We start from the raw sequence: 23,665 nt of genomic DNA, 5'->3' as shown, positions 1-23,665 counted from the left end.
CCATTTTGGGTTATTTAGACTAAAATACTCAATTTTGCTCTACAAGGGCCTGATATCCACTGATGAGGACATTATACTGCTACTGTTCTATCAAAATTTTAAACGAATATCCTTATATGTGGCTCTGATTTTTCATAAAAACAAAAATAAGGTAAAAAAAAATCTGGTAATTCTTTGTTTTTACATTCATTGGGCCCCAATATGCCCAAATATCAAAGAGAAATTAAAAATACATGCTGTGGAAGAGTTCGGGTCTTACGAGGTTAAGGTTCACACTCCCTTGCTACCTACCAGAGTCCTCAAAGAGACAAAAGTTTCTTCCTGTGGAGCTGTCTGCTTCCCCCAACTTCCTTACTACACCCCCACCATTTGTCTTATAGTATGAGTGTGAAACATGTTAAAATCCAGTGTCACCAAGGCATTATACAATAAAATAATGTGATTAATACATAAGTAAAAGAAATTCCTATACACTGTCAACTGTGATTGGTGTGTGCGAGTGTATTATGCTCAAGGAGCTTTTAACTGCACAAATGAGCAGATTTGTGAAGTTTAGCTTCAAAATGTGTTTTTATATGTTCATTATGATTTTGAAATATGCACTTGTAAATAGCTTTCTGTATGTTTACATTTCTGTGTGTTTGTGTGGAGCAGGGATTTGTGAGCACTCAAAATTCACACAGTGCACACATTTGTAAAATCTTTTTTTTTAGATCATTTTGAGATGTATTATTTCCATAAAATATGCAACAGCCCAAAGAGAGTTTTACATGCATGTTTTTTTCTTAAAACCAAAACTCACTGAAGAAAATGAGTCACTAGTCCGTGCTGTTTCTTGATGTACCCGTGATCTTGTGGACTTATGACGGACTTGAGTCGCAGACCAAATATGGTTCAATACAAAATATGCTCAAAGCAAGTGAATACCTTATTTCTAGTGACGACTTGTGTGGACTTAGTACCTTACTTACTACCTTAAAATACGAGTAAACCATTAAACAGGAGTAGCTACATTGTCTCACCTTGTTTTGTTTTTTCTTCTCACATAATAACAAACTGCTTCCACCTAAAGTTAAGAAATTAATCTGTGGGTTGGACCATATCAATAAAGCCATTTTTAGTTTCCCATTTACACATTATATATATTTGAATATTTTTAATATGTTATGTTTCATGGGTCATCTTTTTAATTTGCTGGTCTCTCAGAAAGGAAACTGTGTAAATTAAACTTTAAACTGAAGTCTATTTGTCAGCTCATTATTCTTTGTTGCGTTTTTTTTAGGCTTTAATAGTTTTAACACAATTGTTTTTTGTTGTTGTTTTTAATTACAACATAAAGATCAATTTACAAAAGATAAGTACAGTAATGTGGGATCAAATAACAAAATCAGCGTTACGCAAAAATTAAAAACATGTATCTACACTCATCATATAATGTTTTTGGCACTGTGATGATGGAACAAATAGCCAAAACAAATAAAAAGTAATTTCAATGAAACATTAAGAAAGGCTGACTGGAAATAAACCATAGCTGACTGTAGAGTCCAGGATAAGCAGACAGAAGATCAAGTGACAATCCCAAAAAATTATAAAGAAAAATGAAAAAAGAAACATGTGTACAGGGCTCAGGAGATACAGGAGGGGAAGACATGTGCGAATCATAATTTCACCTAAAATTTCAAACTGTCATATTAACAACTATTATATTAATTATAAAATGTGATTTTCATACAGTCAATTTGCTGTCATGATTTATGTTTCTGTAACTCAAGCTTTCTAATCATCCTGTTTGAATCTATAACTTGGCTTTAGTCTGTGCTGCATCACAACTCAGGTGAGTTTTGAAGAAATCCTGGATCTTCTTCCACAGGTGGATCTCAGCTGCTATGTGGGCCTTGGGCTCACCTCCCCACAGCACTCGTTTGCCTACACCTGCATTGAAGCTGGAGGGGCAGTGGGGTGCATAAGGTGGCTCCAACATGTGTCCAGCTCCAGGGTAAAAAACAGTCTCAAAGTTCTCCTTCCCATGATGCTTAAGTCTCACTACCATTTCATCCATGTAGGCTTCGCTGTCCCAGTTGAGGTCGTCTCCTACAACCGCAAAAAGAAAATGGCTCTTGGCTCGTTCAATGGGGATCAAGCTGCCCTTATTCTTCTCTGCCAGGGGATCTTCAAGAGCATCCTTTATGATGATTGCACCTGACTCGGTGGGAATAAACTTGCTTTCGTCAAACAGTATTGATGACAGGATCTGCCGTTTCTTGTAGTAGAGAGGCGTGACCACATTGGCGTTACAGGCATTCATGCACACTATGGCCTCGACACCTGGCACAAAAGCAGCGAGTGCCAGTCCGATATTTGCTCCCTTGCATCTTGACATTATGCCAACTCCTTTACTGCCCACCTGTGAAATAACACAGAAATTAAAAGGCGATGCAAATCTATAAAACATTTGGAGCGCAGGGCTGACTCTACCTGTCATTATTTTCATTTTTGTGGACTACATATGCATATTACCATTACTAAATAAATAAACACATTCATATATGCACAGTGAAGCTATCATGATCCGGGTGAGTGGCTGGAAACTTCTACCAGGGTCTTGAGTCTCCTTGGTATCTGGCCCTGGGCAGGGCCGTCATATCTCCAACAGCTTCACTCACCTGGAGCTGAGTTGAGGCAATCAGGCTAAAGAGATTTAAGCCTTACACTGATATTCCCTCTCCAACAGTTTGTCAACTACTTCATGTTGGTAGCTGGCTCTAATGCTCCATGTTATTTGCCAAGTGCTTTTCTTACCTTGTTCTCTTGTGCCCTAGCTTTTCCCGGAACCTCCAAAACCCTTACCCCCAAATTAAGCTAATCTCTTGAACCTCGGATAACCCAGCTCTTCTCTGGAAATCTCTCCGTGCTTCACCTGCCTGCCCTCCTGCCATCACACTCCTTCGGAACCTACGGAACTCAGGTCAGCCATCTCACACCGTCTAACTCACGCCCCCTCTCCCTCCAAGCATCTTTCACTCCACCTGCAAGTAAGCAAGACATATAGCCATGCTCACCTTTTCTAGTACTCCCCTTTTACCACAGTTCTAACTCCACGCTCCTCAGTGTGATCGCTCTATGTACCAAGCCATGCTACAGTTACCCCTTCAAGCCCAATTTCCCCCACTTGGCCCCATGACCACGTTATCACGCTACGCAGAGCCGCTGTTACATTCTACAGTCTATTCCTCTTTTGGCAAATCTCTCAAGCTCCTCCAGATTTTATTGGCTTCTAGCATGGACCTTGGTTCACTTCACACTGCAAATTTTTGTTTGTTCTCGTGATTGTCCTTTTTGAGACTACAATTCTAGATTCTAGTGTCTTGGCAGTAGTACTGGGGTCTTTAGACACATCTATCACTAGTTTTCTTTCTAGAGTGTTTGAAATCTTTTGCTTCCTACCCTGCCAAGCTTGTTCTGTACTGTGTGACTCTCTTGGCTGAATTTCTTAACTTTGCATATTGAAACTTGGAAATGCTGTGATAACTTTGTATATCTATTTCTTGCTTAGAGATCTTCAACATTTCTTATTCTATAAAATTATAAAAGGATTTCTTCTGTTTTTGGGGTGATGCGTTCTCAAGTGACAGCTCAAACATTGCACAGCAGTAGCTTCTACTATCAATAAAAAGGTCAATTTTTCAGGGGGCTGATAATGTTGATCTTGAAAATTATTATATGTTAGAAATTATTATGTTATTGTGTGATAATAGAAACAATTCATGTTTTCTCAAGAAGATTTGTGCGATTACAAAAAATATGTCGTAAAGCTGAGGCTTTATGCTCTCTGAAATTTATTCAATTATCTGAATGAATGTAAATGAGAGTATTTCTGAAACTCCACTTAAGCTAATTAAGATCCCCATTAGCTACAGGAATACAGCAGATATTCCACCTGGGATCTACAAATTTACTCTCCTCTCTGAGAATGCACAGAGTATAGAAACATAAACTTTCCTTCAGTATGAAACATCTTTCTGCTGTCTGTGCGCACTAGAGCAACTCACCTTTGGTTGCTGTTTTAAGAAATTCATTGCTTCTTCAAAGTGGTCCAGATGTGTCTCTGTGATATTGTCACCCTTCTTATTGTACACCGCCACTGAGAGAACCACAAAGCCTTTGTTAGCCAGTAGACTGGGTCTTGCCTCAGAAACTGAGGTGGGCAAATCCAACACAACAGGAAAAGGACCTTTTCCTGGAAGAAAGAAAAAAGATTCTAATCAGCAGCAAGTCATATTTTAAATTTTATTCTTAATTTCTCTGGAAGCCAGTGAAGGGACGCAAGAATAGGTGTAATATGTGACAGTCAGCTATTTTTTGTTAGCAGTCTTTCAAACAAAGGTCTTGCTGCATTCTGTACTAACTGGACATGAGTTGTGGAGGACTGAGAAACGCACCTGAAATGTGAACTACAGTAAGCAAGGTGGGAGAAAATTAAAATTTGAACTAGAAGTTTCAGATGACTGAATGACAGTTAAAGTTTAATTTCAACAATGTTGATTTAAAAGCTGGTTAATGTTAAATGAACTAAAATGAACATAGAAACCTAGGAACCACCTCCAGTACCTGGAGGAGTGAAAAGGACTCCACGGATGTTCCCTTCATTGACGGGAACCCTGGTGACCCCATCTCTCATCAGAAGCCTCTCATTCATCATCTCTGCCAGTAATCTGCCCTCCTCCTCATGCACAGAAAACTTCACCACCTGGGGGTTTATGGCATTTGTCTTTAGATATATTTTGTGCATGGTATGTGGCCTCATGGAACACAGCAGACCCATGGGTTCTACTCCAACGTAGCTCCCACCTAGCGAGGGGTCTCTTTTCAGGTCGACCTCCCCACTGCCATCAGCCCTGTAGGTGGCCGAGGAGCTGAACACCACTCCCTTGTCATCAGTTAATTTGGCTCTCATGTTGACAACCTGCCTTGGCCTCAGCCCGGCCACCTTCACCTGAATGGGCTCATCAAACATACATTTGATGCTTGGCAGCAGCTTCAGTCTCACTTGAGAGGACATCTTTTCTGAAAAAGAGAAAAAGATTGGACTTTATGAATGTAAGATAAAAAGTCCCCTTACACAATACTTTTTGTAAGAAATTTCAGAGACAGATCGATCCATATTACATTACAGTATGTTTATTAATTACACCAACAACCCACTGTCCCAGTTTGGTCTCTGAGTGCAGGAAACCCAAATCCAAACTCCACTCAAAAAATGTGCCAGTTTAAATATGTATCATTAGCAAGCAACCACATTACAAGTGCCCACTGTACTCTCTGTCAATAATGTTAATACTAGATCCATTTCAGACAGTGGCAGTAATATTTTACACTGGGCAGCAAATCAGCACAGCAGGATCTTCCAGAGCGAGACAGAAACTCTGACTATTTTTTGTTAATATTTAACAGCTCTTGCACAGCCACTGTTAGTGTGATACCTTTGCACCAGATACCCTCCCATGCACCCATCAGTAAAGACTTCTTTCTAGTTAAGTAAATGGTTTGCATGGATTTCCATTAAAGGTTTTTTTTATGTTCAGTACAATTATTCAGTCACTCGTTGCACTTCAGGCAGTTTTGATTCCCGTTTTCATGATCACACAGCCACTTCAAAAGGTAAACACCAACTTCAAAGTGATATTTCTCTTCCATTGTTTACAATTAAACTTTTAAAAACAAAAAATTTGAATAGATGTTGATTAGGACAAAAGGTCCCAAATCCATGCCATCAATGCATAGTCACAATTAATTAAAAGTTAATAAGACTTGCAAGGTGGTAACACAAGCTGACTGGAAATAACAGAGGCACAAAGAGTCCAGGATAATCAGGAAAAAGTGATCCAGTGATACAGTCCTGCCTGGCAGGATGATGTGTTCACAGAATTTGATATATATTCTGTCATGCAATCAGTTAAACCAGGGATAGGCAACTCCAGGCCTCGAGTGCCAGTGTCCTGCAGGGTTTAGATCTCACCCTGGGTCTCGCACCTGAATCAAATGATTAGTTCATTACCAGTCTTCTGGAGAATGTCAAGACACGTTTAGGAGATAATTTAGCAATTTGAATGAGCTAAAACCTGCAGGACACCGGCACTTGAGGCCTGGAGTTGCCTACCCCTGGGTTAAACTGTTATTGATTTCTCAATGTTGTTCACAAATTACATTCTCTATACCCTCAAAGCAGTCCTGCAGCTTTGAGGGTATTCACAAGACCGCCTTGTGAATATGGGTCTTTTAACAAGAGGAATATATCTCCACGTTGGGTGAGTGTTGAGTAATTACATATGAGAGCATGAGGGTGGGAATGGATGTTTGTATCTGGTCGGGTATCAGACGCCACCTCTCTGGGGGCATCTCGGGCCCTCCAAGGTATGGAGGCCTATCTCCCCCCACCACTTCCCCTGCCAGTGACAGACGCCCTCAGACATCGGTGCGTTGGTGGTTCTTTGTGTCCGGGGATGGGTGCCCAGGTACACACCGACTCACTCCTTGGTGGCTGCTTGTCGGGGCCTGGAGCCTGGGGCTCGCTCGGACCACTTCGGGGGTGGGGTGCCCTCAGCCTCTCGGCCTGGGGCTCGGTCACTCAGGCACAGCTGGCTGCCAGCGGAGCTCACGGGCACGTCACTGCAACCCCCCCGGCTTCTGCTCCGCGGCTGCTGAGTGACCCCTCATCTGGGACTCTCGTCAGCTCTTTCTGGGATAGTGGCGCGGCTGCCCCTCTGTTGGTCTTCCTTGGTCTCTTGTGTTCTGGGGGCCTCTGGATGTTTGGAGTTTTGATCTCCTCCATACCTGCTTCATGCCCTGGTGGATGGGGCTGTGGCTCCCCACACCCTCTAGCACAGCGGTCCCCAATCCCCGGACCGGTACCGGTCCGTGAGTCGTTTGGTACCGGGCCGCGAGAGTTGAGGCTCAGGTGTGAAATGTATGGTTTTCAGGGTTTTTATCGTTTTTCAGCGTTATTTTGTTATCGTTTTTATCGTTTTTATCGTTAACTCGGTTTTCCTGGGTCTTTTCACGTGTGTTATGAATAAATCTTCTTTTTTTCGGTACCGGTACTAGTTTTATTATGTTGTATTTATCCGCAACACCCTAAAGGTCCGTGAAAATGTTTTTGGGCATAAACCGGTTCGTGGGGCAAAAAAGGTTGGGGACCGCTGCTCTAGCAGATCATTACATGAAGGAACCTTTTAAAAACAAGCGCGTTCATGCTTACAGGTGTACACACGGGTGCTCACACACACAAACTACACCCTTTTTGGCTCCTACCTCAAAGCACACTGTGCGCTGTCGATCTTACGTGCTGCACAATAATGTTTAATATTTAGTATTTACCGTTATATTCCCATAGATCATCGTGATGTTGTTTATTCTATTGCTCTCGTTTTCTTCTGCTTGTTTTCTTTTTTCATTCCCAACAGGTGAAATTTAAAAAAAGTATCTACTGTTATCTATTGTTAGCTAGTTTATTGTGAGGGTGTTGTTTTTAGATTAGATTAGATTAGATTAGATTAGATAGAACTTTATTAATCCCTCGGGTGGGTTCCTCTGGGAAATTCGATTTCCAAAAAAGCACAGCACCGACAGAAGTTACAGAGTTACAGAATATTATATATATATATACACACACACACACACACACACACACATATATAAATACAGAGACAATATAAATAAAATATACGAAGGGGATAAATAGAATAAATAGGAATAAAAAATAAAAATACAAGTGAATTGCACATTTCAAGTATTGAGGTCTATTGCACTGTTGACTATTTACAAAAGTATTGCACAAAAGGTATTGCACAGTGAGGTGCAGAGGCACTACAGCTTAGTTGTTCCCCCCTCCTTTGTCCTCCTGTTTCCCCTCCCTCTCCCCTCCAGAGAGGAGTTAAACAGTCTGATGGCGTGTGGGACAAAGGAGTTTTTAAGTCTGTTAGTTCTTGTCTTGGGGAGAAGCAACCTGTCACTGAACAGACTCTTCTGGTTGTTAATGGCCGTGTGCAGAGGATGCCTGGCATTGTCCATAATGTCCATCAGTTTCTTTAATGTCCTTTTCTCTGCCACTGTCACCAGAGTGTCCAGCTTCATGCCGACCACAGAGCTAGCCCTCCTGATCAGTTTCTCCAGCCTGGATGAGCCTGGATTTCTCCAGCCTGGATTTATTATGTTGCTCTTTGTTTTTTTTTTCTTCCCCCCTTTCTCACCATCTCTTCTCCCCTCTATTTTTCTTTCTTTCTCACCCTCTCTTTCTTTCACCCTGTCCTATCCCCCAGTCATGTCTGTCCCATCTTTAAAAAATGAAAATAAAATAAATACATAATTATAATAAAGGTCAGTTAAATGGACCAATATGGCAAAGCCACGATGATCCACTTGGTAAAGTAAATCCACTTGGCATCTTTCTTGGCCTTCAGACAACAATTCTGATGGCTAAAAATCCAAACGGGACAGGCAAAAATAAATAAAATAAAATAAAATAAAATAAAATAATATATATATATATATATATAGACCTCAATACGTAAATTATCACTGTACTGTAACATGTACAGTACTTGCAAAATAGTTTTCCATATGTTTACATTGCTGTGTATCTATGTGGACTGGAGCACGGATTTGTGAGCACTCAAAATTAACTCAGTCCGCACATTTGTATATCGTAGATTATTTTCAACCTTTCGAGACAAATGTATCTCCATATATGTGCAACAGCCGAGAGTTTTACAAGGATGTTTTTTTTTTTCTTAAAACCAAAACTCACCGAAGCGAATGAGTCTGGTGGTTGGTTTTGTTTCTCGAAGTACCCGTGATCACGCGGACTTAAGACAGACTTGAGTCGCAGCCCAAATATGTTTTAAATTCAAAATACGCTCAAAGTACGCTTCTGGTGACGACTTGTTTGGACTTCGCCTTAGCCAAGTATCCCAGAATGCATTTCAAACGAAATTCAGAACTGGAAGTAAAGTTCTGAAAAAGCACTGTTTCTAGTGCATAAAATAGTGCGACGATTTCGGCGAGAATGTAGCAACATTAAATATCACCAAATTATCAAAATATTACCTATTTGCAAAAGTTAAGCACAAGATATATAATTTTTTAGGATATATTATATATATATATATAATGGGTGACGTTTGCTTTTCTGCAGTGGTTTATTCTTGAGAAAATCGGTTTTGCAGAGTTTAAAGTCAGCCTGCAAAAAGTGTCTGATTTTATTTCACTTTAATGTGTTGACATCGGTGTTTTTACCCACCACAGTCAAGCCAGCCGCCGCTTGTTAACCGCTTAAACGTTCGTGCGCTTCTACGCTGAGTTTTAGGGTAGTATGTAACATGTCGATCTGTTCCTGGATATCCTGAAAGCCGATGTCAAATCAGCTCCAGAAATGATCATATTATATTTCAGCTGTTTTCAAAACAAACGGTCTGTAGGTAAGTTTGTAGATTATTTTAGAATGCAGAAAACAGGTCATTTTAACATCTGACCTGATTGTTTTTGTTGAGTTAGCAGCATGATCCTTGAATACATGTACAAGAGTAACATAATATTTTTTAATATTATAGTTCATACAGCACACACATGTTACTGAAAGGTTACAAGTCTGTTGATTGTTCAGTCATTGACTAATCAGTCACCACACTGAAGTTCTTAACAACTGATTTGTTAAGAAGTCAGTCCACCGTTTGCTCCAGTCTTTCCAGAGTGCTTCACACTGATGGTCCCTTTAAAGTCGAGCATTGTGCAAGAATGAACTTTGCATGCCCTGGACTTTCAAACTATAGTCGGGTTCCTGATAAGTGGATACAAACAACTCAAAACGGTGAACTGTAATTGTCGCTTAACAGTAAAACTGGGTTGCAGTGTTTGTGAATGCAGCTTTATTGAAACTGTAAATGATGTCTGACAGAGGGCGCTCGAATAGAAGGTGTGAGAAGTTATTATAGAATATTACTGCTTACCTGTACTAAAAGAATGGAGCCGGTATATTTCGCTCTCAGATTGCTGCTTTACTTGAGGTTCATAGGATATTTAAAAGTAGAAGGCAACACTGGTTGGTGATGGAGATTGTTGGTCAGACCTAGAAACTGTATGTGTGTTACAGAGCTTTTTCTGGCTTTTCTTTTATTCTTGCAGAGGATGTTGTGCTTATTTTACCACTAGTTGACCTTTTAATGATGGAAGGCTTACCAGCCACATTTGAAACACTGTCCTCTGGATTAACACCATCATCAACACCAATATTTGAAATGCAAATGTTCGCAACCAGATAACCATTCACTCACTTCATAAATAAACTCATCATAACACATTGTTTTTGCTTTAAACCATGTTTCATGCTTTTCATTTTCATCATCTGGTAACACACAGATCAAAGAACCATGAATAGTTCTTGCTTCATTACACAAAGCAACAGAATCATTAGTTGAGGCTTGAACCATATAGATATAGATACTATTATCTATATCTAGTGATGTACTTACAATATAGATATTATTTTCATATACTCTCTTGTAGATGATTAGCTTTATTTAATTTAGCTTTTCTATCACATTGCAGTCTGTCCAGTTTCTCTGCAAGTGCTTTAGCAGTTATTTTCTGCGGGTCGCTTGGCTCGATAGTTCAAACGTTTGAATTTGGATATGGTAAGGATTTGTAGAAGAACAGGATGTGCCTTTGGTTTTCGGTTAAACATTTGCAACTCTGGTATAGATAAATGTGATATATTAACCTTGACACACTCCAATCCTTGCTATCCAAAAAGACTGTGTGGAAGAAAAAAATACAAATGAAAATTTCCCTTTAACGTTTTGTTTTAATGTTCAGTTTCATGCAGTTTGGTAATTTTAATTTCTCTTACCAAAACCATGATAATTTCATTTTCTATTCTAGATTTTCTAGTGCTGTCAGCGTTAGTCTCGTTAAAATCACGTTAACGCCATAACCGCATTAACTCGGCAAATCTCCGTTAGCGAGTTAATGCGGGTCGCCCGCTGCATGGGGCTGCATGGCGTCAACGCGTTACCGCAGTTAGCTCGGCCCAATAGATTTCATCTCATGATCTTACGTGATGTTACTAAATTACCAAGCCTTAAACTTGTAAATTCTAGATGGATGGATTTAAATTAAAGGTTTTTTATGTTTAATACAATTATTCCCTGGATTAGACAGTTTAATTCTTCTTTCTAGCTGTTTCAAAGCATGAACAACTACTTAAATGTTCAAGTTTCCACTTCATGTTAACGCTTAAATATTCTTTTACTCTCATTAAACCTAAATACATTCCTATAGAATGACAAGATCAGGAGAGATGACCGAAACCAAGGACATGAATGTACAGACAAAAGGAATCAAAAAAGGAATCCCCTCTCTCATGATACGTGAACAAGACCCTGAGATACATAAACTCTTTCACCTGGGTCAGCAACTCATCCCTAACTCGGAGTGGGCGCTCCACTTTTTTCCAGCTGAGGAACATGGCCTCAGACTTGGGGGTGCTGATTCTCATAAAAATCCTCCCTAGGGGTCCTCCCACCAAAGACTGCCTCAGTGCCCAGACTCATATACCTCATCCCCAGACTCTATTTCCTCTACAGAAGAAGTGTTAGTGTGATTGAGGAGGTCCTTGACGTATAAACTGACAACGGTCTCTAGTCTTGTCAGCCAAGGATCTTTATGGTCATGGTCGGCCTCCAGATCTGCTCCGTCTTTCTTTGCCAGCCTCCTGGTCAGCCCTCTTAACTGCTGTGTCTCTGCCGCTAGCCTCCTGAACTCTCACTTCTTTGTTTTGGATTTTTTTTTCTTAAATATGGTCCTTCTTTCCCTGTCAGTACTCTTACTGGAGCATTTTGGGTCACCTGAAGGTGTTTCAGGGAATTTTTACGACAGCCTGATAATAATGAATTACAGTAGTTCTGCCTAGAAGTAATAATGCATAAACTAGTTTTTCAACATCACTCTTAAACAGGATGTTTCTAATTTGAGAGATTTTGCGCAAATGAAAGAAAGCAGTCCTACATATTTGTAGTCAGAAGAGAGTCAGACACACGAAAAAAGCTCTAGTCAGAAATGCATAAGAACAGGGGTCTCAAACTCAATTTAGCTGGGGGCCGCTGGAGGCAGAGTCTGGGTGAGGCTGGGCCGCATTAGGTTTTCCACAAGAAAGGCATGGTTAAAAAATTCCAATCTTCGCAAATCTCTTTATTTTTATTTTTTAACACAAAATATGAAAAATAAATAAGCAAATTAAGAATTAATAAGAAAATTAATCAATCTGTAATACATAAATAAAACAATAATAAGATATTTTTAGTCAGTGAACTTGTGTTTTTTTCAGTCTTCTATATCTGCTGTATTTAGATTGAAATGTCTGTATTAACAGTTCTATAACCTTCTTCTGAACATGAATGGAACACTGTAGAAAATGAACTGTTCTTCTGAACATGGCTTCTCTTGCCTACTCCTTGCTGCTAGAGACCTGGCAGGGTTTCCTCTCGCATAGCCGAGCCAGATTTGGCCTGAGGGAGGAAGCAGTTGCGACCCTCAGTATGTCTTGAAGATGATCATCCGTAAGTCTGGACCTGTACTTGGACTTATTGAAGTTCAAAGTGGAGAAGAGCTTTTCGCACAAGTATGTGCTACCAAAAAGGCACATGGTCCGCTTGAACATTCGGGAAAGCCGAGGGAAACTAGGGCTCAATTCTCTCAAAAATTGTCCAAGCTTTTCTGCTTTTCCACTCACCTCCCTGAACTTCGCTTTGAGTTCAGAGTTGCACTGCAGCTCAATGAGCTCCAATTGAAGCACAGAAGGGGCATCTTGCACATCAAAGGAGAAGAGGTCCGCAAAAATTTGAAAGGTGGCTCTGTGTGTCTTGAAGTCAGCAAATCTGTGATCAAATTCCTCCTGTAGCCTCAAAATGACATCAACATACTTGTCAGCACTGAATGGTGTGCCTGCATCCACGAGTGCCTTGCATGCTGGGAAATGGCAAAGGTTTGTCTGAGAGAGCTGAGCTTTCCAGAGCGCAAGTTTTGTGGAGAATGCTCTCACGTTGTCATAGGCAGCACTGACAAGTTGCCCCTGGCCTTGTAACTTCTTGTTCAGTACATTAAGCTCATGTGTTATATCAACAAGAAAAGCTAAGTCCATGAGCAATTTGGGATCAGTTAGCACAGGAACACTTACTCCATCCTTCTCCATGAAGGCTTTCACTTCTGTTCTCAACTCAAAAAATCTCTTTAATACATTTCCCCTGCTGAGCCAACATACCTCAGTGAAGTAGAGCACATCCCCATATTCTGACTCCATTTCCTCTAAAAAAGCATGGAACCTTCGGTGCTTTAAGCCCCTGGATCTGATTTGGTTGATGCATTTCACAACAATAGACATCACATTGTCAAACTTCAGGCATTTGCTGCAAAGGACCTGCTGATGGATAATGCAGTGCAGAGCAATGGCCTCCTCCACGCCTTCCTCTTCCAGTTTTTTTTGAACAAGTGCCACCAGTCCATTTTTCCTACCTGTCATTGATGGCGCTCCATCTGTTGTTATTCCAACAAACCTCTTCCATGGCAAACCAACATTCTCAATGGCATCACACAGCTTGTGAAATATCTCCTGAGTGGTGGTCTGGCCATGCATTGGAATTACTGTGAGCAGCTTCTCCATCGCTTCAAAACTGTCATCAACACCACGGACATACATTGCGAGCTGGGCAGTGTCGGTGATGTCTGTTGTGTCATCAAGAGCGACTGAGTATACACTGAAACATTTGGCTTTCTCACACAGTTGGTCGTAAATGTCACTTGACAGGTCAGAAATGCGATCTGCTACGGTGTTGGCAGAAAGGCTGATGTTGCTAAACTGACCTTTCTTTTCCAGACAGACTATATTTGCAGCCTGCAATATGGACTTTTTGACAAATTCACCTTCTGTGAATGGCTTCCCTGCTTTAGCAATCATCTCACTAACCACGTAGCTAGCTTCGACTGCTGCATTATTCTCTTTGGTTGCTTTCTTGAAGAAATCTTGCTGCCTCAGTAGATCTGTTTTAAGACTGGCAACCCGGTTCGCTCTCTCATCTCCCTGGTATTTTGCATACACCTCAGCATGTCTAGTTGTGTAATGACGTTTCAAATTGTATTCCTTGTGCACCGCAACTTTCTCTGTGCAAATAAGACACGTCGGGGTGCCCCTGTGCTCAACAAAGAAATATTGCATTTCCTATAAAAATAGATCATTATTTTTTCTAGGTGGGTTGAGAAATGGATTGTTTTAGTGAATTAGCTGTTTAATCCTAATGGGCAGCTTATGTCCTATTCAGAATTCTTAAACACCTATAAATTTCCAGCCACACCCAAAGAATATGCCATATTATTTGATGCAATACCTACGGGTATTATAATGCTTTTTAAAGGTATTCAACCTTGCATATCATCTGTTTCTCTCCCCAACCCTTTAGATTCACACATAGGAAGAATCTGTCTAACAAACCATAGTAAAAGTAATAAGAATATTCGTGCTTTGTTCCAGACAGAATCTCTAACTATTCCACATGTGGTCTCTTACTGGAATTTCTTTGTCAGTGACATTAACTGGAAAAGAGTATGGACAATTCCTAACAAGTATCTGGTAACGAATAAAGTGAAGGAAGTCTCATTTAAAATACTGCATAAATTTTATCCTGCTAATTATATGACAAAGTTCAAAAGGGACATAAATGTGAACTGTGGATTTTGTGGAAGCCATCCTGAGACTGTGCAACACCTCTTCTGGATCTGTTCATACACTAGAACATTTTGGAAAGACTTCAGTAGATTCATTGCTGGACATCTCTATAAAGACTTTACTGTGAAATGGGAAAACGTTGTATTTTGTTTCTTTCGAAGGCAAAAAAAAAGATGTTTACTTTATAATAAACTTGTTAGTTATCTTAGCAAAATTTTATTTTCACAAATGCAAATACAGTAACAAAAAGCCTAATTTTAAACATTACTATAATGATGTTTTATGTTACATAAAATTGATTCGTGGATCACTTGACAAAAAGGCTATGAAAACTATTACTATTTGTAGTAATTACAAATTATTTGAATTACACCCCCTGGCATATGTTAATTTTGTTCTGGTTGTATACATGTTCTGTATATTGTTTCTTAATAAAGTTTAATAAATAATAATAATGTCGGATTGAAGTTTCAATCAAGCATTTAGCCGACGGACGGAGAACGTCTCAACGCATAGAGAACGTCATTTCCCCCTTCTTCTTCTTGCAACCGTAGCACGGCGATCGGAAGATAAAAAGCCGGTAGCAGTCTCCTTTGTTTTTACGCTCGATGTTCATGTCTTTCACGATGACACGAACACCGTGGCATTTGCAGATGGTAGAAAGTACAGGGAGCGCAAAAAAGGCGACTGCTCACGGACTGTTATCCGCCGGGCTGTTGTTACAGGAGAAAGAAGCGGAAATGACACCGTGACATATAACAAATAACATCACCTGTTTCTGATGTTAGTTGTTTTGACTGCTTTTACATTATATTGAAATATATGTAATGTTCATGTATGCTGCAATGCAAACGGAGTGATGCAAATAAAAAACATCGACCGACAAATTACGGTGCGACTCTATAATTAGTCCGGGTTACCGGGGACTGTTATTGCCGATGAACAGGTGTCGCTATGTGACTGCAGACTAAATTGGGCTGCATTGAGTTCATTACTTTTCTTTTATCCCGCCGCCTACGCATCACTTTGAGAGTTAATATGAGATCTCTCTCTGTGAAAAAATAACTAAAAATCCCACTGACGTGTGTATAAATCTATATACGTATAATGTCCCGCTGGGCAGCAACTTAAAAAAAACAACTTTTTTTGAAGTGTTGTGAACGCAGCGCGCTGGGGCGAATGTCCGCGTTTGCCCAAAGGAGGAAGCCAGCCAGGTACAGAAAAGAAAGAAACACTCCATACGTCATACATTAAAATACATTATCAAACTCGCGGGTCGCACTAACATTAAATTTTCATATTAAGGTGGGGGCCAAAAACTATCGTCCTGCGGGCCGCGAGTTTGAGACCCCTGGCATAGAGGATTGCACTGTTGTTAAGCGTTGTTTTGGGTGTTCTGCGTGTACACGAATAGCTTTTCATGATGTACTTTCTGGATAGCAGGAATGGTATCTGGAGCAAAGTTCACATAGCAACATTGGCTCCATTAGAGTTAACCTCTAAGTAAAATGGGACGTGCTTGCCACACTGGCAAATACTATTATACTCATTTAGTACAGGTCAAATATTACAGGTCTGCCACTGACTGAAACTGTATTTAAGTTGACATTAAATCCAAAAGGTTAAATTCAAAAGAGAGATTATTAAAAAAAACATATCCAGCAGCTCTGCATTTGTTTGCAACTCAGGTTCTTATTCCAAAGGGATCAGTGGTAACTTTTTGATTTGGTAAGCACTCCAGTCTGTCATGGCTCTCTGCACAAATGTCTTTACAAAGCTTTTCCTAACGGCTTCCTGTTGAAGCCGTTAAATCCAAAAGTCTAGGTGTATTGTTTGGGGAGTGTCTGTGTTTGATAAAACCAGTTTGATCCAGGTGAATTATGGATGAGATGACTTTCTCAATTCTGATTGTTACTGCCTTGGTTATAATTTTCATATCTGTATTAATTAGTGAGAGTGATCAATAACTACATGTGACAGTGGGATCCCTGCAAGGTTTAAGAAGAACTGTGATAGCAGCTGTGTTTAAATCACAGGGAATAATACCAGTTTGTTTTATTCCTTGGATACATTTTAAATATATTGGGCTGAGCATATCCCAGAAAAGCTTATAGAACTCAGCCGGGAAGCCATCCAGCCCTGGCACTATATTGTTTGGTATAAGAAATATTACATGGTTAATTCTTTTTCTGTTAATGGAGCTTCTAGCTCTTATCTGTACATCTGTCAAATGTAGTACATTTATATTATTAATATTAAACTTACTCCTTCAGTTTATAAATATGCTTACGATCCTCAGCCAAAATATCCCTAAATTTTTCTTAACCACTTATCCAATTCACTTAACACTTACCCAATAATTAAGGGGGCTGGAGCCTATCCTGTCCGACATTTAGAGAGAGGCAGGGTACACCCCAGAAAAGCTGCCAGTCAATATTTAATTAGACAAAATAATTCCTGATATTAAAGCACAAAAAGACACAGAATCACATCTACAACCAATTTAGAGCACCATCTATCCCAAACTTCATGTTGCTTCGCTGTGGGAGGAAGATAGAGTACCTGGAGAGCACCTGTTGGAGGTTATTACTAGGTGAAATGAATATATATGTTGGGGAAAGGACATGGCCACTACCAGTAGTCCTGTGGGGGTGGTCTTTTATCTGTGATCTATTATTGAGTGTTTGTTGTGTGATCCTGGACCAGTTCTTGACCTTACCCCCTTTGTCCCAGGGCCTGTTTTATAAAAAAAAAAAATATATATATATAAAAATATTATAACTGACCATAAAACTCAACAAAGCTAGTCACCTCAAAGTAACTTTGGCAAGAAGACGAATTAAACAGGAAGCCGGGAACAAAACCTGACATACTGGTAACTACCTCCAACAAATCCAACATGTTCTATTGAATATGTTACTAAGTAGTAAGGTGGTCATCTCTTAATACCAGAAAAGCTGCAATTTTCAAATCACTATGTGCTTTGATGATTACATAAATGTGGAAATGAGGAACAGTTTCAGACAGATGCAGCATGAGGGGAGGAGTCAAACAAAAACTTAAGGTGTGTTGAAGAAAACCTGCCAGCCATTTAGGTAGGTTTTTTTTTTTTAATCCTGGTAACTTGGTAAGCTAGCCCTCTATGTATAACACAAAACGTGGAATTTCCCTCATCTCACGATTAACAAATTCCGCATCTTTTCTTAACGTGGTTTCTGGAAAAAGCCCTGGACTCTCCAACAACTTTTTGTTTATTTTCCGGCAAGCTTCTGTTAATGCTTCTTGTAAGTACTTCTAAAATTTTCTTCTATTTCTGGTTCTGCCCTTAAATCCTGATGTTGGATACTGTGTTATAATCTTATTGTAGTCATATTGTAGTCTCATTGTAGTCAATGTGCGATTTCCCAGGCTTTTCAGCATTTATTAAACAAAAGGTTGTTATTACGGCGACCGTGGCTCAGGGGGTTGGGAAGCGTATCTGTGGTGTTGGCCAGAGGGGCCAACACCAGTAGGCGGCCTCGCTTCTGTCAGTCTGCCCCAGGGCAGCTGAGATGGCTACAACCGTAGCTTGCCTCCACCAGTGAGAATGCGAGAGTGAATGAATAGTGGCATTGGGTGCCTTGAAAAGCGCTACATAAATCCAATCCATCATTATTATTATTATCTTCAAGCAGTTTCCTTTTTTCTACATAAAAAAACACATACTGAAATTTCTAAGGTACTGTAGACAATGAAAAACATTGAATTTTTTGTTTAACTGTTCAGTTTTAATTTAGTTGTTTTTCTATTACTTATATATATATATATATATATATATATATATATATATATATATATATATATATTAAATATATATAAAATTGTAGGTTGTGTATCCTTCAGGTGTTAATGGGGTTATTGAAAATGTGTATATGTGTGTATATACGTAGGTATGGATAGATAGAAACATATATGTGTATATATTAAAAAAAAAAAAAAAAAAATTACACATAACATATAATGTAATTACAAGGAGGTATTTCTGTAGTCTATTGATACTAGATAGTGGAAAAGGGGTGGGATTAAATAAGCTTATGCTTCTTCCTGCTCCTTTTTGAACATGGACGTTATTTGGAGTTGTGGTTGCTCGTTTTCCTTTTGTTTGCTTTGTTCATTTGTCTCTTTTAATTCTATTTTTTTTTTATACTTTTTCAACATGTTCAAAATAAAGATTCAATCAATCAATCAATTACTTTGATGTAGTATGATTGCAGATAAAGCTTTAAAACTTAAGAAAATACAATTAAAAGTCTGAATTTTGTGCACGCATTCACATTTTCCAAAGCCATGCAGTGGAGAGGAAGAGAGAGAGGGGAAGGGGGGTTGGGGGGCTATAATCGGTACCGAGCAGCTCTGCGTTTGTTTGCAGTTCAGGCTCTTATTGTGAAGGGATTAGTGATAACTTCCTGTTTTGATAAGCGCTCGAGTTTGTCGTGGCTCTCTGCACACTTTTTGCTCGTTTGCCAGTAGTGGTGGGAGATTTCGTGAGTGTATGCCTCCACATTTGGAGGGTTAAGCGTCAGGTAAAGCTTTTGTTTTCAGGCTTAAGTCGTATGTATAATGCTTAAATGTACTAGTTAGTGAAGCCAAAGTCTTTACGAAGCTTTTCTTGTACTCTGTCTTCCCTTGATCCTCGACAAAAGTCTAGGTGGTGAGGCTTCAGGCTTTTACAGAAATGTAAAAATATTTCCTGCTCTTTTACCCTTGGTGGGGGGAAGAAAAGATTTTTAGCTAGCGCTAATGCTTCTGTAGTTCTGTTACTGCAGGTCTGAGAGGGTTAGGGAAGTAGGAAGGAAGGCATCAAAATAAAAGCGCACAGGACCCTTGAAACTTGACAGTTCTGTTGAGCCAAACAAAGCTGGAAGACGTATATCACATCGTCGTTTACATCCACTTTGGATGCTAGAGTTGGAGTGAAATACAATAGGACTCTTTAACTTTACCACAAGGCCAGTGTGTACTCTAAAAGGCTAAAGTTCACAGCACCTCTTAGAGTAATAAAAATAACGTGTGCAGTAGCACTGTTTTGTTTATTTTTCTATAGGGCAAAGTCTAAACGTGTAACTTAAAGGAAAGTTGCTGAAGACATGGCTTCCCAAGTCAGGCTGAGGCTGCTCCCGAGTGCCAGGTGTCTGTTTGATGAGCCTATTCAGGTGAAGGTGGCCGGGCTGAGGTCGAGGCAGGTGGTCTCCCTGAGAGCCAGCTCAACCGACGACAAGGGAACTGTGTTCAGCTCTGCGGCCACCTACAGAGCCAATGGCAACGGGGAGATTGACTTGAAGAGAGACCCCTCACTCAGTGGGAGCTACGTTGGGGTTGAACCGATGGGTCTGCTTTGGTCAATGACACCGGACTCTTTGCATAAAAGACTTCAGAAGATAAATGCCCTTAATCCATCCATGGTAAAGTTCTCAGTGCACGAGGAGGCAGGTGAGGGCCGGATTCTGGCAGAGGCGACTAATGAGAGGATTCTAATGGGAGATGGGGTCATTCGGGTCCCCATCAAAGAGGGGAACATTCGAGGAGTCCTGTTTACTCCTCCAGGTTTGTCAGCATCATTTAGGAAAAAAAGTACATACTTGAAAATGTCCTAGTTACAGTTACTCATAATTTTAGCTCCATACAAAAATATGCTTGCTTTGCATGTATGTTTCATTCCAGGCAGGGGTCCCTTCCCAGCTGTGTTAGATTTGTACACTTTTGGTGGAGGTCTGTCAGAGAAAAGAGCCTCTCTGTTGGCCAGCAGAGGATTTTTGGTTCTGACTGTTGCCCTGTATGGCCACGATGACCTGCCTAAAAACATTAAGGAGATCCACCTGGATTATTTGGAAGAAGCTGTCGAGTTTCTAAAAAAACTAACTAAGGTGAGTTAATTTATTCTGGAAGACTCATAGTTGTTGAAGACAACTTTGATGGCTGTTCATTGACATGTTTTTCCACAGGGTTCCAGTAAAAAAGTTGGTGTAATATCCCTTTCCAAAAGTGGAGATCTTGCCTTATCAGTTGCTTCTTACCTACCAGATGTTGAGGCCACAGTGTGGATCAATGGCTGCTCTGCCAATGTAGCTTTGCCTCTCTACTATAAGAAAAGACAAATACATTCTGCATTAATGTTTGATTTAAAGAAAGTGATTCCCACTGAGTCAGGGGCCTTCAACACCAAATACGTTTTAAACAATCCTCTGGCGGAGGAGAACAAGGGCAGCCTGATTCCCATTGAACGAGCCAAAGGACATTTCCTCTTTGTGGCCTCTGAGGATGACCTTAACTGGGACAGCAAGGCTTACGTGGATGAGATGGTGGAGAGACTGAAGCGTCACGGGAAGGAGAAGTTTGAGAGTGTGTCATACCCTGGAGCTGGACACTACTTAGAGCCACCTTATGGACCCTACTGCCCTTCCAGCTTCCATGGGGTTTTAGGCAAGCCAGTCTTGTGGGGAGGTGAGCCCAAGTCCCACGCAGCAGCTGAGGTCCACATGTGGAAGAAGATCCAAGATTTCCTCAGAAATCATCTGAGCTCTGATGCTGCACAGAATAGGGCCAAGTTATAGTTTCAAACTAGACAATGAATAACAAAAATTAAAGTCACGACTGCCATAAAACTGTGATAATCATGTCTGACCTGTTAAATGTGTTGATTAATGATTCACTATTTTAAACATTTAAAGTCTGTAATTTATCACAACAGGTAGAACGGGATCCTCCTTACCCTCAAGGTATAGCTATAATTTTGTGTTAATACTCCATAGTGTCATGTAAATGCTTGTAAGTTTTCTGTTTTCATCATTAAAGTTGGTAAAATTTGAAAAAGGTTTATTTGTATAAAACTTAAAAAGCGTATCCTGAATTCTTGACACGATGTAGATTCAGTCCTTCTGTCACACTGAGGTACTTTGATGTTGCGAGACGATCCAGTTGTCACAGGGTGATGTTGCTGCAGACTTTGTCTCATGTCTATTAAAATATCTATTAAAATTAAAGTTACTTTTGCTGCTGGACACTCTAAAGTCAACTTATTAATTCATCAAAACCAAAAAGACAAGACGTATTGACTGCCGTTTAACTCTAGAATAAATGTTCTTAAGTGTTGATTTCTGATGTATTATTTAATGTAATGAAAGATTGTGATTTATCATAAACTGGCATCTGTGGCTCACAAATTACCTTGAGGCATACTGACACATCCCATCTTCACACAGCAAACTAGACAGACTGGTGCCTATTACCTTACAAGCTAATGTTAACTGAATTTTGTTTTTCCTTAAAATTGTTGTTGCAACTGTTACAATAGACGTGTATTCAAAGGCAACGAATTTGGTCTTGTGTTTGTTGTTCATGGTTTCTCAATGAAGTCCCAAACCAGTGGAACACGCCTGTGTCTCTCTTAGTCCTTGTTCTACCAGACGACCCTCCAGAAAAGGAAGTTCTGCTAATAGGGGATTGTGAACTTGGTGTTTCCTCTTTAATATTACGCAGTCTTTGCCTCCCATTATAAGATAGTTTGGGATGAACTATTGTGAAATGGTACTATATGAATGAAACAAGTGAGCCTGTCAGTCTTCACTACTGCCACAAGATGGCAGTATAAGCCTCTAAATAAACAGTCGTGCTCTGGCTAGTGCTCCCACACAGAAAGAAACAGAATCACATCTACAACGAATTTAGAGCATCATCTATCCCAACCTGCATGGTGCTGGACTGTGGGAGGAAGACCGAGTGTTGGAGATTACTGTTAAGTGAACAGAGTTTTGGGCAACATTACACTAAAGTCTTGAAAAAATATAATAACTCACCATAAAACTCAACCAAACTAATCACCTCAAAGCAACTTTGGCAGAGCGGAAGAGGAATTTAAACAAGAAATGGGAAGCGGGGAACAAAACCTGACGTACTAGTAACTACCTCAACCTCATTTTTCACCTCTGAGATGGGAGATAACATGCTTGCTACAGTGCAGGGAGTTCATGAAGACTGCAGAACCTTCATCTGCCTGTTTGATTTATTAAGCAGCATTGTTGAAAAGCTCCTTCTCTATCTCTCCTGTTCTTTGTGTTTCTGTATCTGACTGCTCCCTTTCTGTCATTTCAGCTCAGTGGAGCTCACGTCAGCTTCTGGCCTTTGAAAGGCATTATACCTGCACTAAGGGATGTATGTTCTGTGGGAACTTGAGATTGACTTTATGCTTCTGTGTTTATGAGTAAATGATGATTAATTCATTTGTGTATAGCCATTCAAATTTAAACTGCATGCAGATACCAGCAGATACCAGAACTGTAACTGAGATGTTAAAAGTATTTCACAAGTACAAGGTATAAAACATACAGGCTTTAGAGACAAGCAGAATAGGTGATCAGAGAAGTTAAGGCTGGGTTCTGAACACTATCCAATGTCCACTTGACATTAACTTGCTGTTGTTAAAGGTGAGCTGTTTGTTGTGGCCCATTGTGGAGCCAAAACAGACAGGAGGCAGGTCATGATGCTCCAAAAGACTTTATCAGGGGTGAAGTTTTCAGGACTCCGTGAAACCTCACTGAATACTAGAGTTAACTCAAAACAACCCATAAAAACTGCTGGGGTTGAATTCTTTGCTGAATAATTGTATTGTTTTGGTGCTATTTAAAGAAGATTTAATCAAAGTAAATGGAACTAAATAACATAAGATTTGAAGAGGTTAATCCTACTCTAGTCCAACATTTGTACTTTTGTTTATGTCACATTAAAAAACATTGAATTTGGAAAACATTTCCATTTCTGCAAAATCAGTTACACCTAAAAAATCTCACTGAATTAATTGAAGGTGATTTAAAGGATCTGGAGCAAGCTGGGGTATTTTACCTGGATATTAATACCCCTGGTTTT

General features: G+C 39.9%; 2 protein-coding genes across 4 annotated transcripts; one reads left to right on the top strand and one right to left on the bottom strand.

The window, feature by feature from the left end:
* Window positions 1-1,303: 1,303 nt before the first annotated feature.
* On the bottom strand, window positions 1,304-8,980 carry LOC143413724 (acyl-coenzyme A thioesterase 2, mitochondrial-like). The gene is made up of 4 exons (XM_076877097.1): window positions 8,804-8,980; window positions 4,609-5,064; window positions 4,050-4,237; window positions 1,304-2,404 (listed from the first exon to the last, which is right to left on the bottom strand). The coding sequence occupies exons 2-4, from the start codon at window positions 5,057-5,059 to the stop codon at window positions 1,796-1,798; spliced, it is 1,248 nt and encodes a 415-aa protein (XP_076733212.1). The 5' UTR covers window positions 5,060-5,064; window positions 8,804-8,980; the 3' UTR covers window positions 1,304-1,795.
* On the top strand, window positions 2,074-22,115 carry LOC106676645 (acyl-coenzyme A thioesterase 5). 3 transcript variants are annotated; one of them, XM_024806124.2, is made up of 6 exons: window positions 2,074-2,207; window positions 2,820-2,965; window positions 8,116-15,981; window positions 19,851-20,350; window positions 20,468-20,670; window positions 20,749-22,115. In XM_024806124.2, exons 4-6 carry the CDS (start codon window positions 19,894-19,896, stop codon window positions 21,355-21,357), a joined length of 1,269 nt encoding a protein of 422 aa, XP_024661892.1. In that variant the 5' UTR covers window positions 2,074-2,207; window positions 2,820-2,965; window positions 8,116-15,981; window positions 19,851-19,893; the 3' UTR covers window positions 21,358-22,115. The 3 variants fall into 3 exon arrangements, with proteins under 3 accessions (XP_024661892.1, XP_024661890.1, XP_024661891.1); XM_024806122.2 differs by lacking the exon at window positions 8,116-15,981; XM_024806123.2 differs by lacking the exons at window positions 2,074-2,207; window positions 2,820-2,965; window positions 8,116-15,981 and adding an exon at window positions 18,785-19,329.
* The last annotated feature ends 1,550 nt before the right edge of the window (window positions 22,116-23,665 follow it).

This window comes from Maylandia zebra, linkage group LG18, assembly GCF_041146795.1.
Source record: "Maylandia zebra isolate NMK-2024a linkage group LG18, Mzebra_GT3a, whole genome shotgun sequence".
Taxonomy (NCBI): domain Eukaryota; kingdom Metazoa; phylum Chordata; class Actinopteri; order Cichliformes; family Cichlidae; genus Maylandia; species Maylandia zebra.
This window is presented reverse-complemented; position numbering and strand designations above follow the sequence as displayed.

Coding starts and splice junctions, on each gene's coding strand:
- LOC143413724 (XM_076877097.1), bottom strand. CDS start 5,059: ATGTCCTCTCAAGTGAGACTGAAGCTGCTGCCAAGCATCAAATGTATG. Junction 4,238..4,608: donor AGTCCTTTTCACTCCTCCAG/GTACTGGAGGTG, acceptor TCTTTCTTCCAG/GAAAAGGTCCTTTTCCTGTT. Junction 2,405..4,049: donor TCTTAAAACAGCAACCAAAG/GTGAGTTGCTCT, acceptor GTTATTTCACAG/GTGGGCAGTAAAGGAGTTGG.
- LOC106676645 (XM_024806122.2), top strand. CDS start 19,894: ATGGCTTCCCAAGTCAGGCTGAGGCTGCTCCCGAGTGCCAGGTGTCTG. Junction 20,351..20,467: donor AGTCCTGTTTACTCCTCCAG/GTTTGTCAGCAT, acceptor GTTTCATTCCAG/GCAGGGGTCCCTTCCCAGCT. Junction 20,671..20,748: donor TTCTAAAAAAACTAACTAAG/GTGAGTTAATTT, acceptor GTTTTTCCACAG/GGTTCCAGTAAAAAAGTTGG.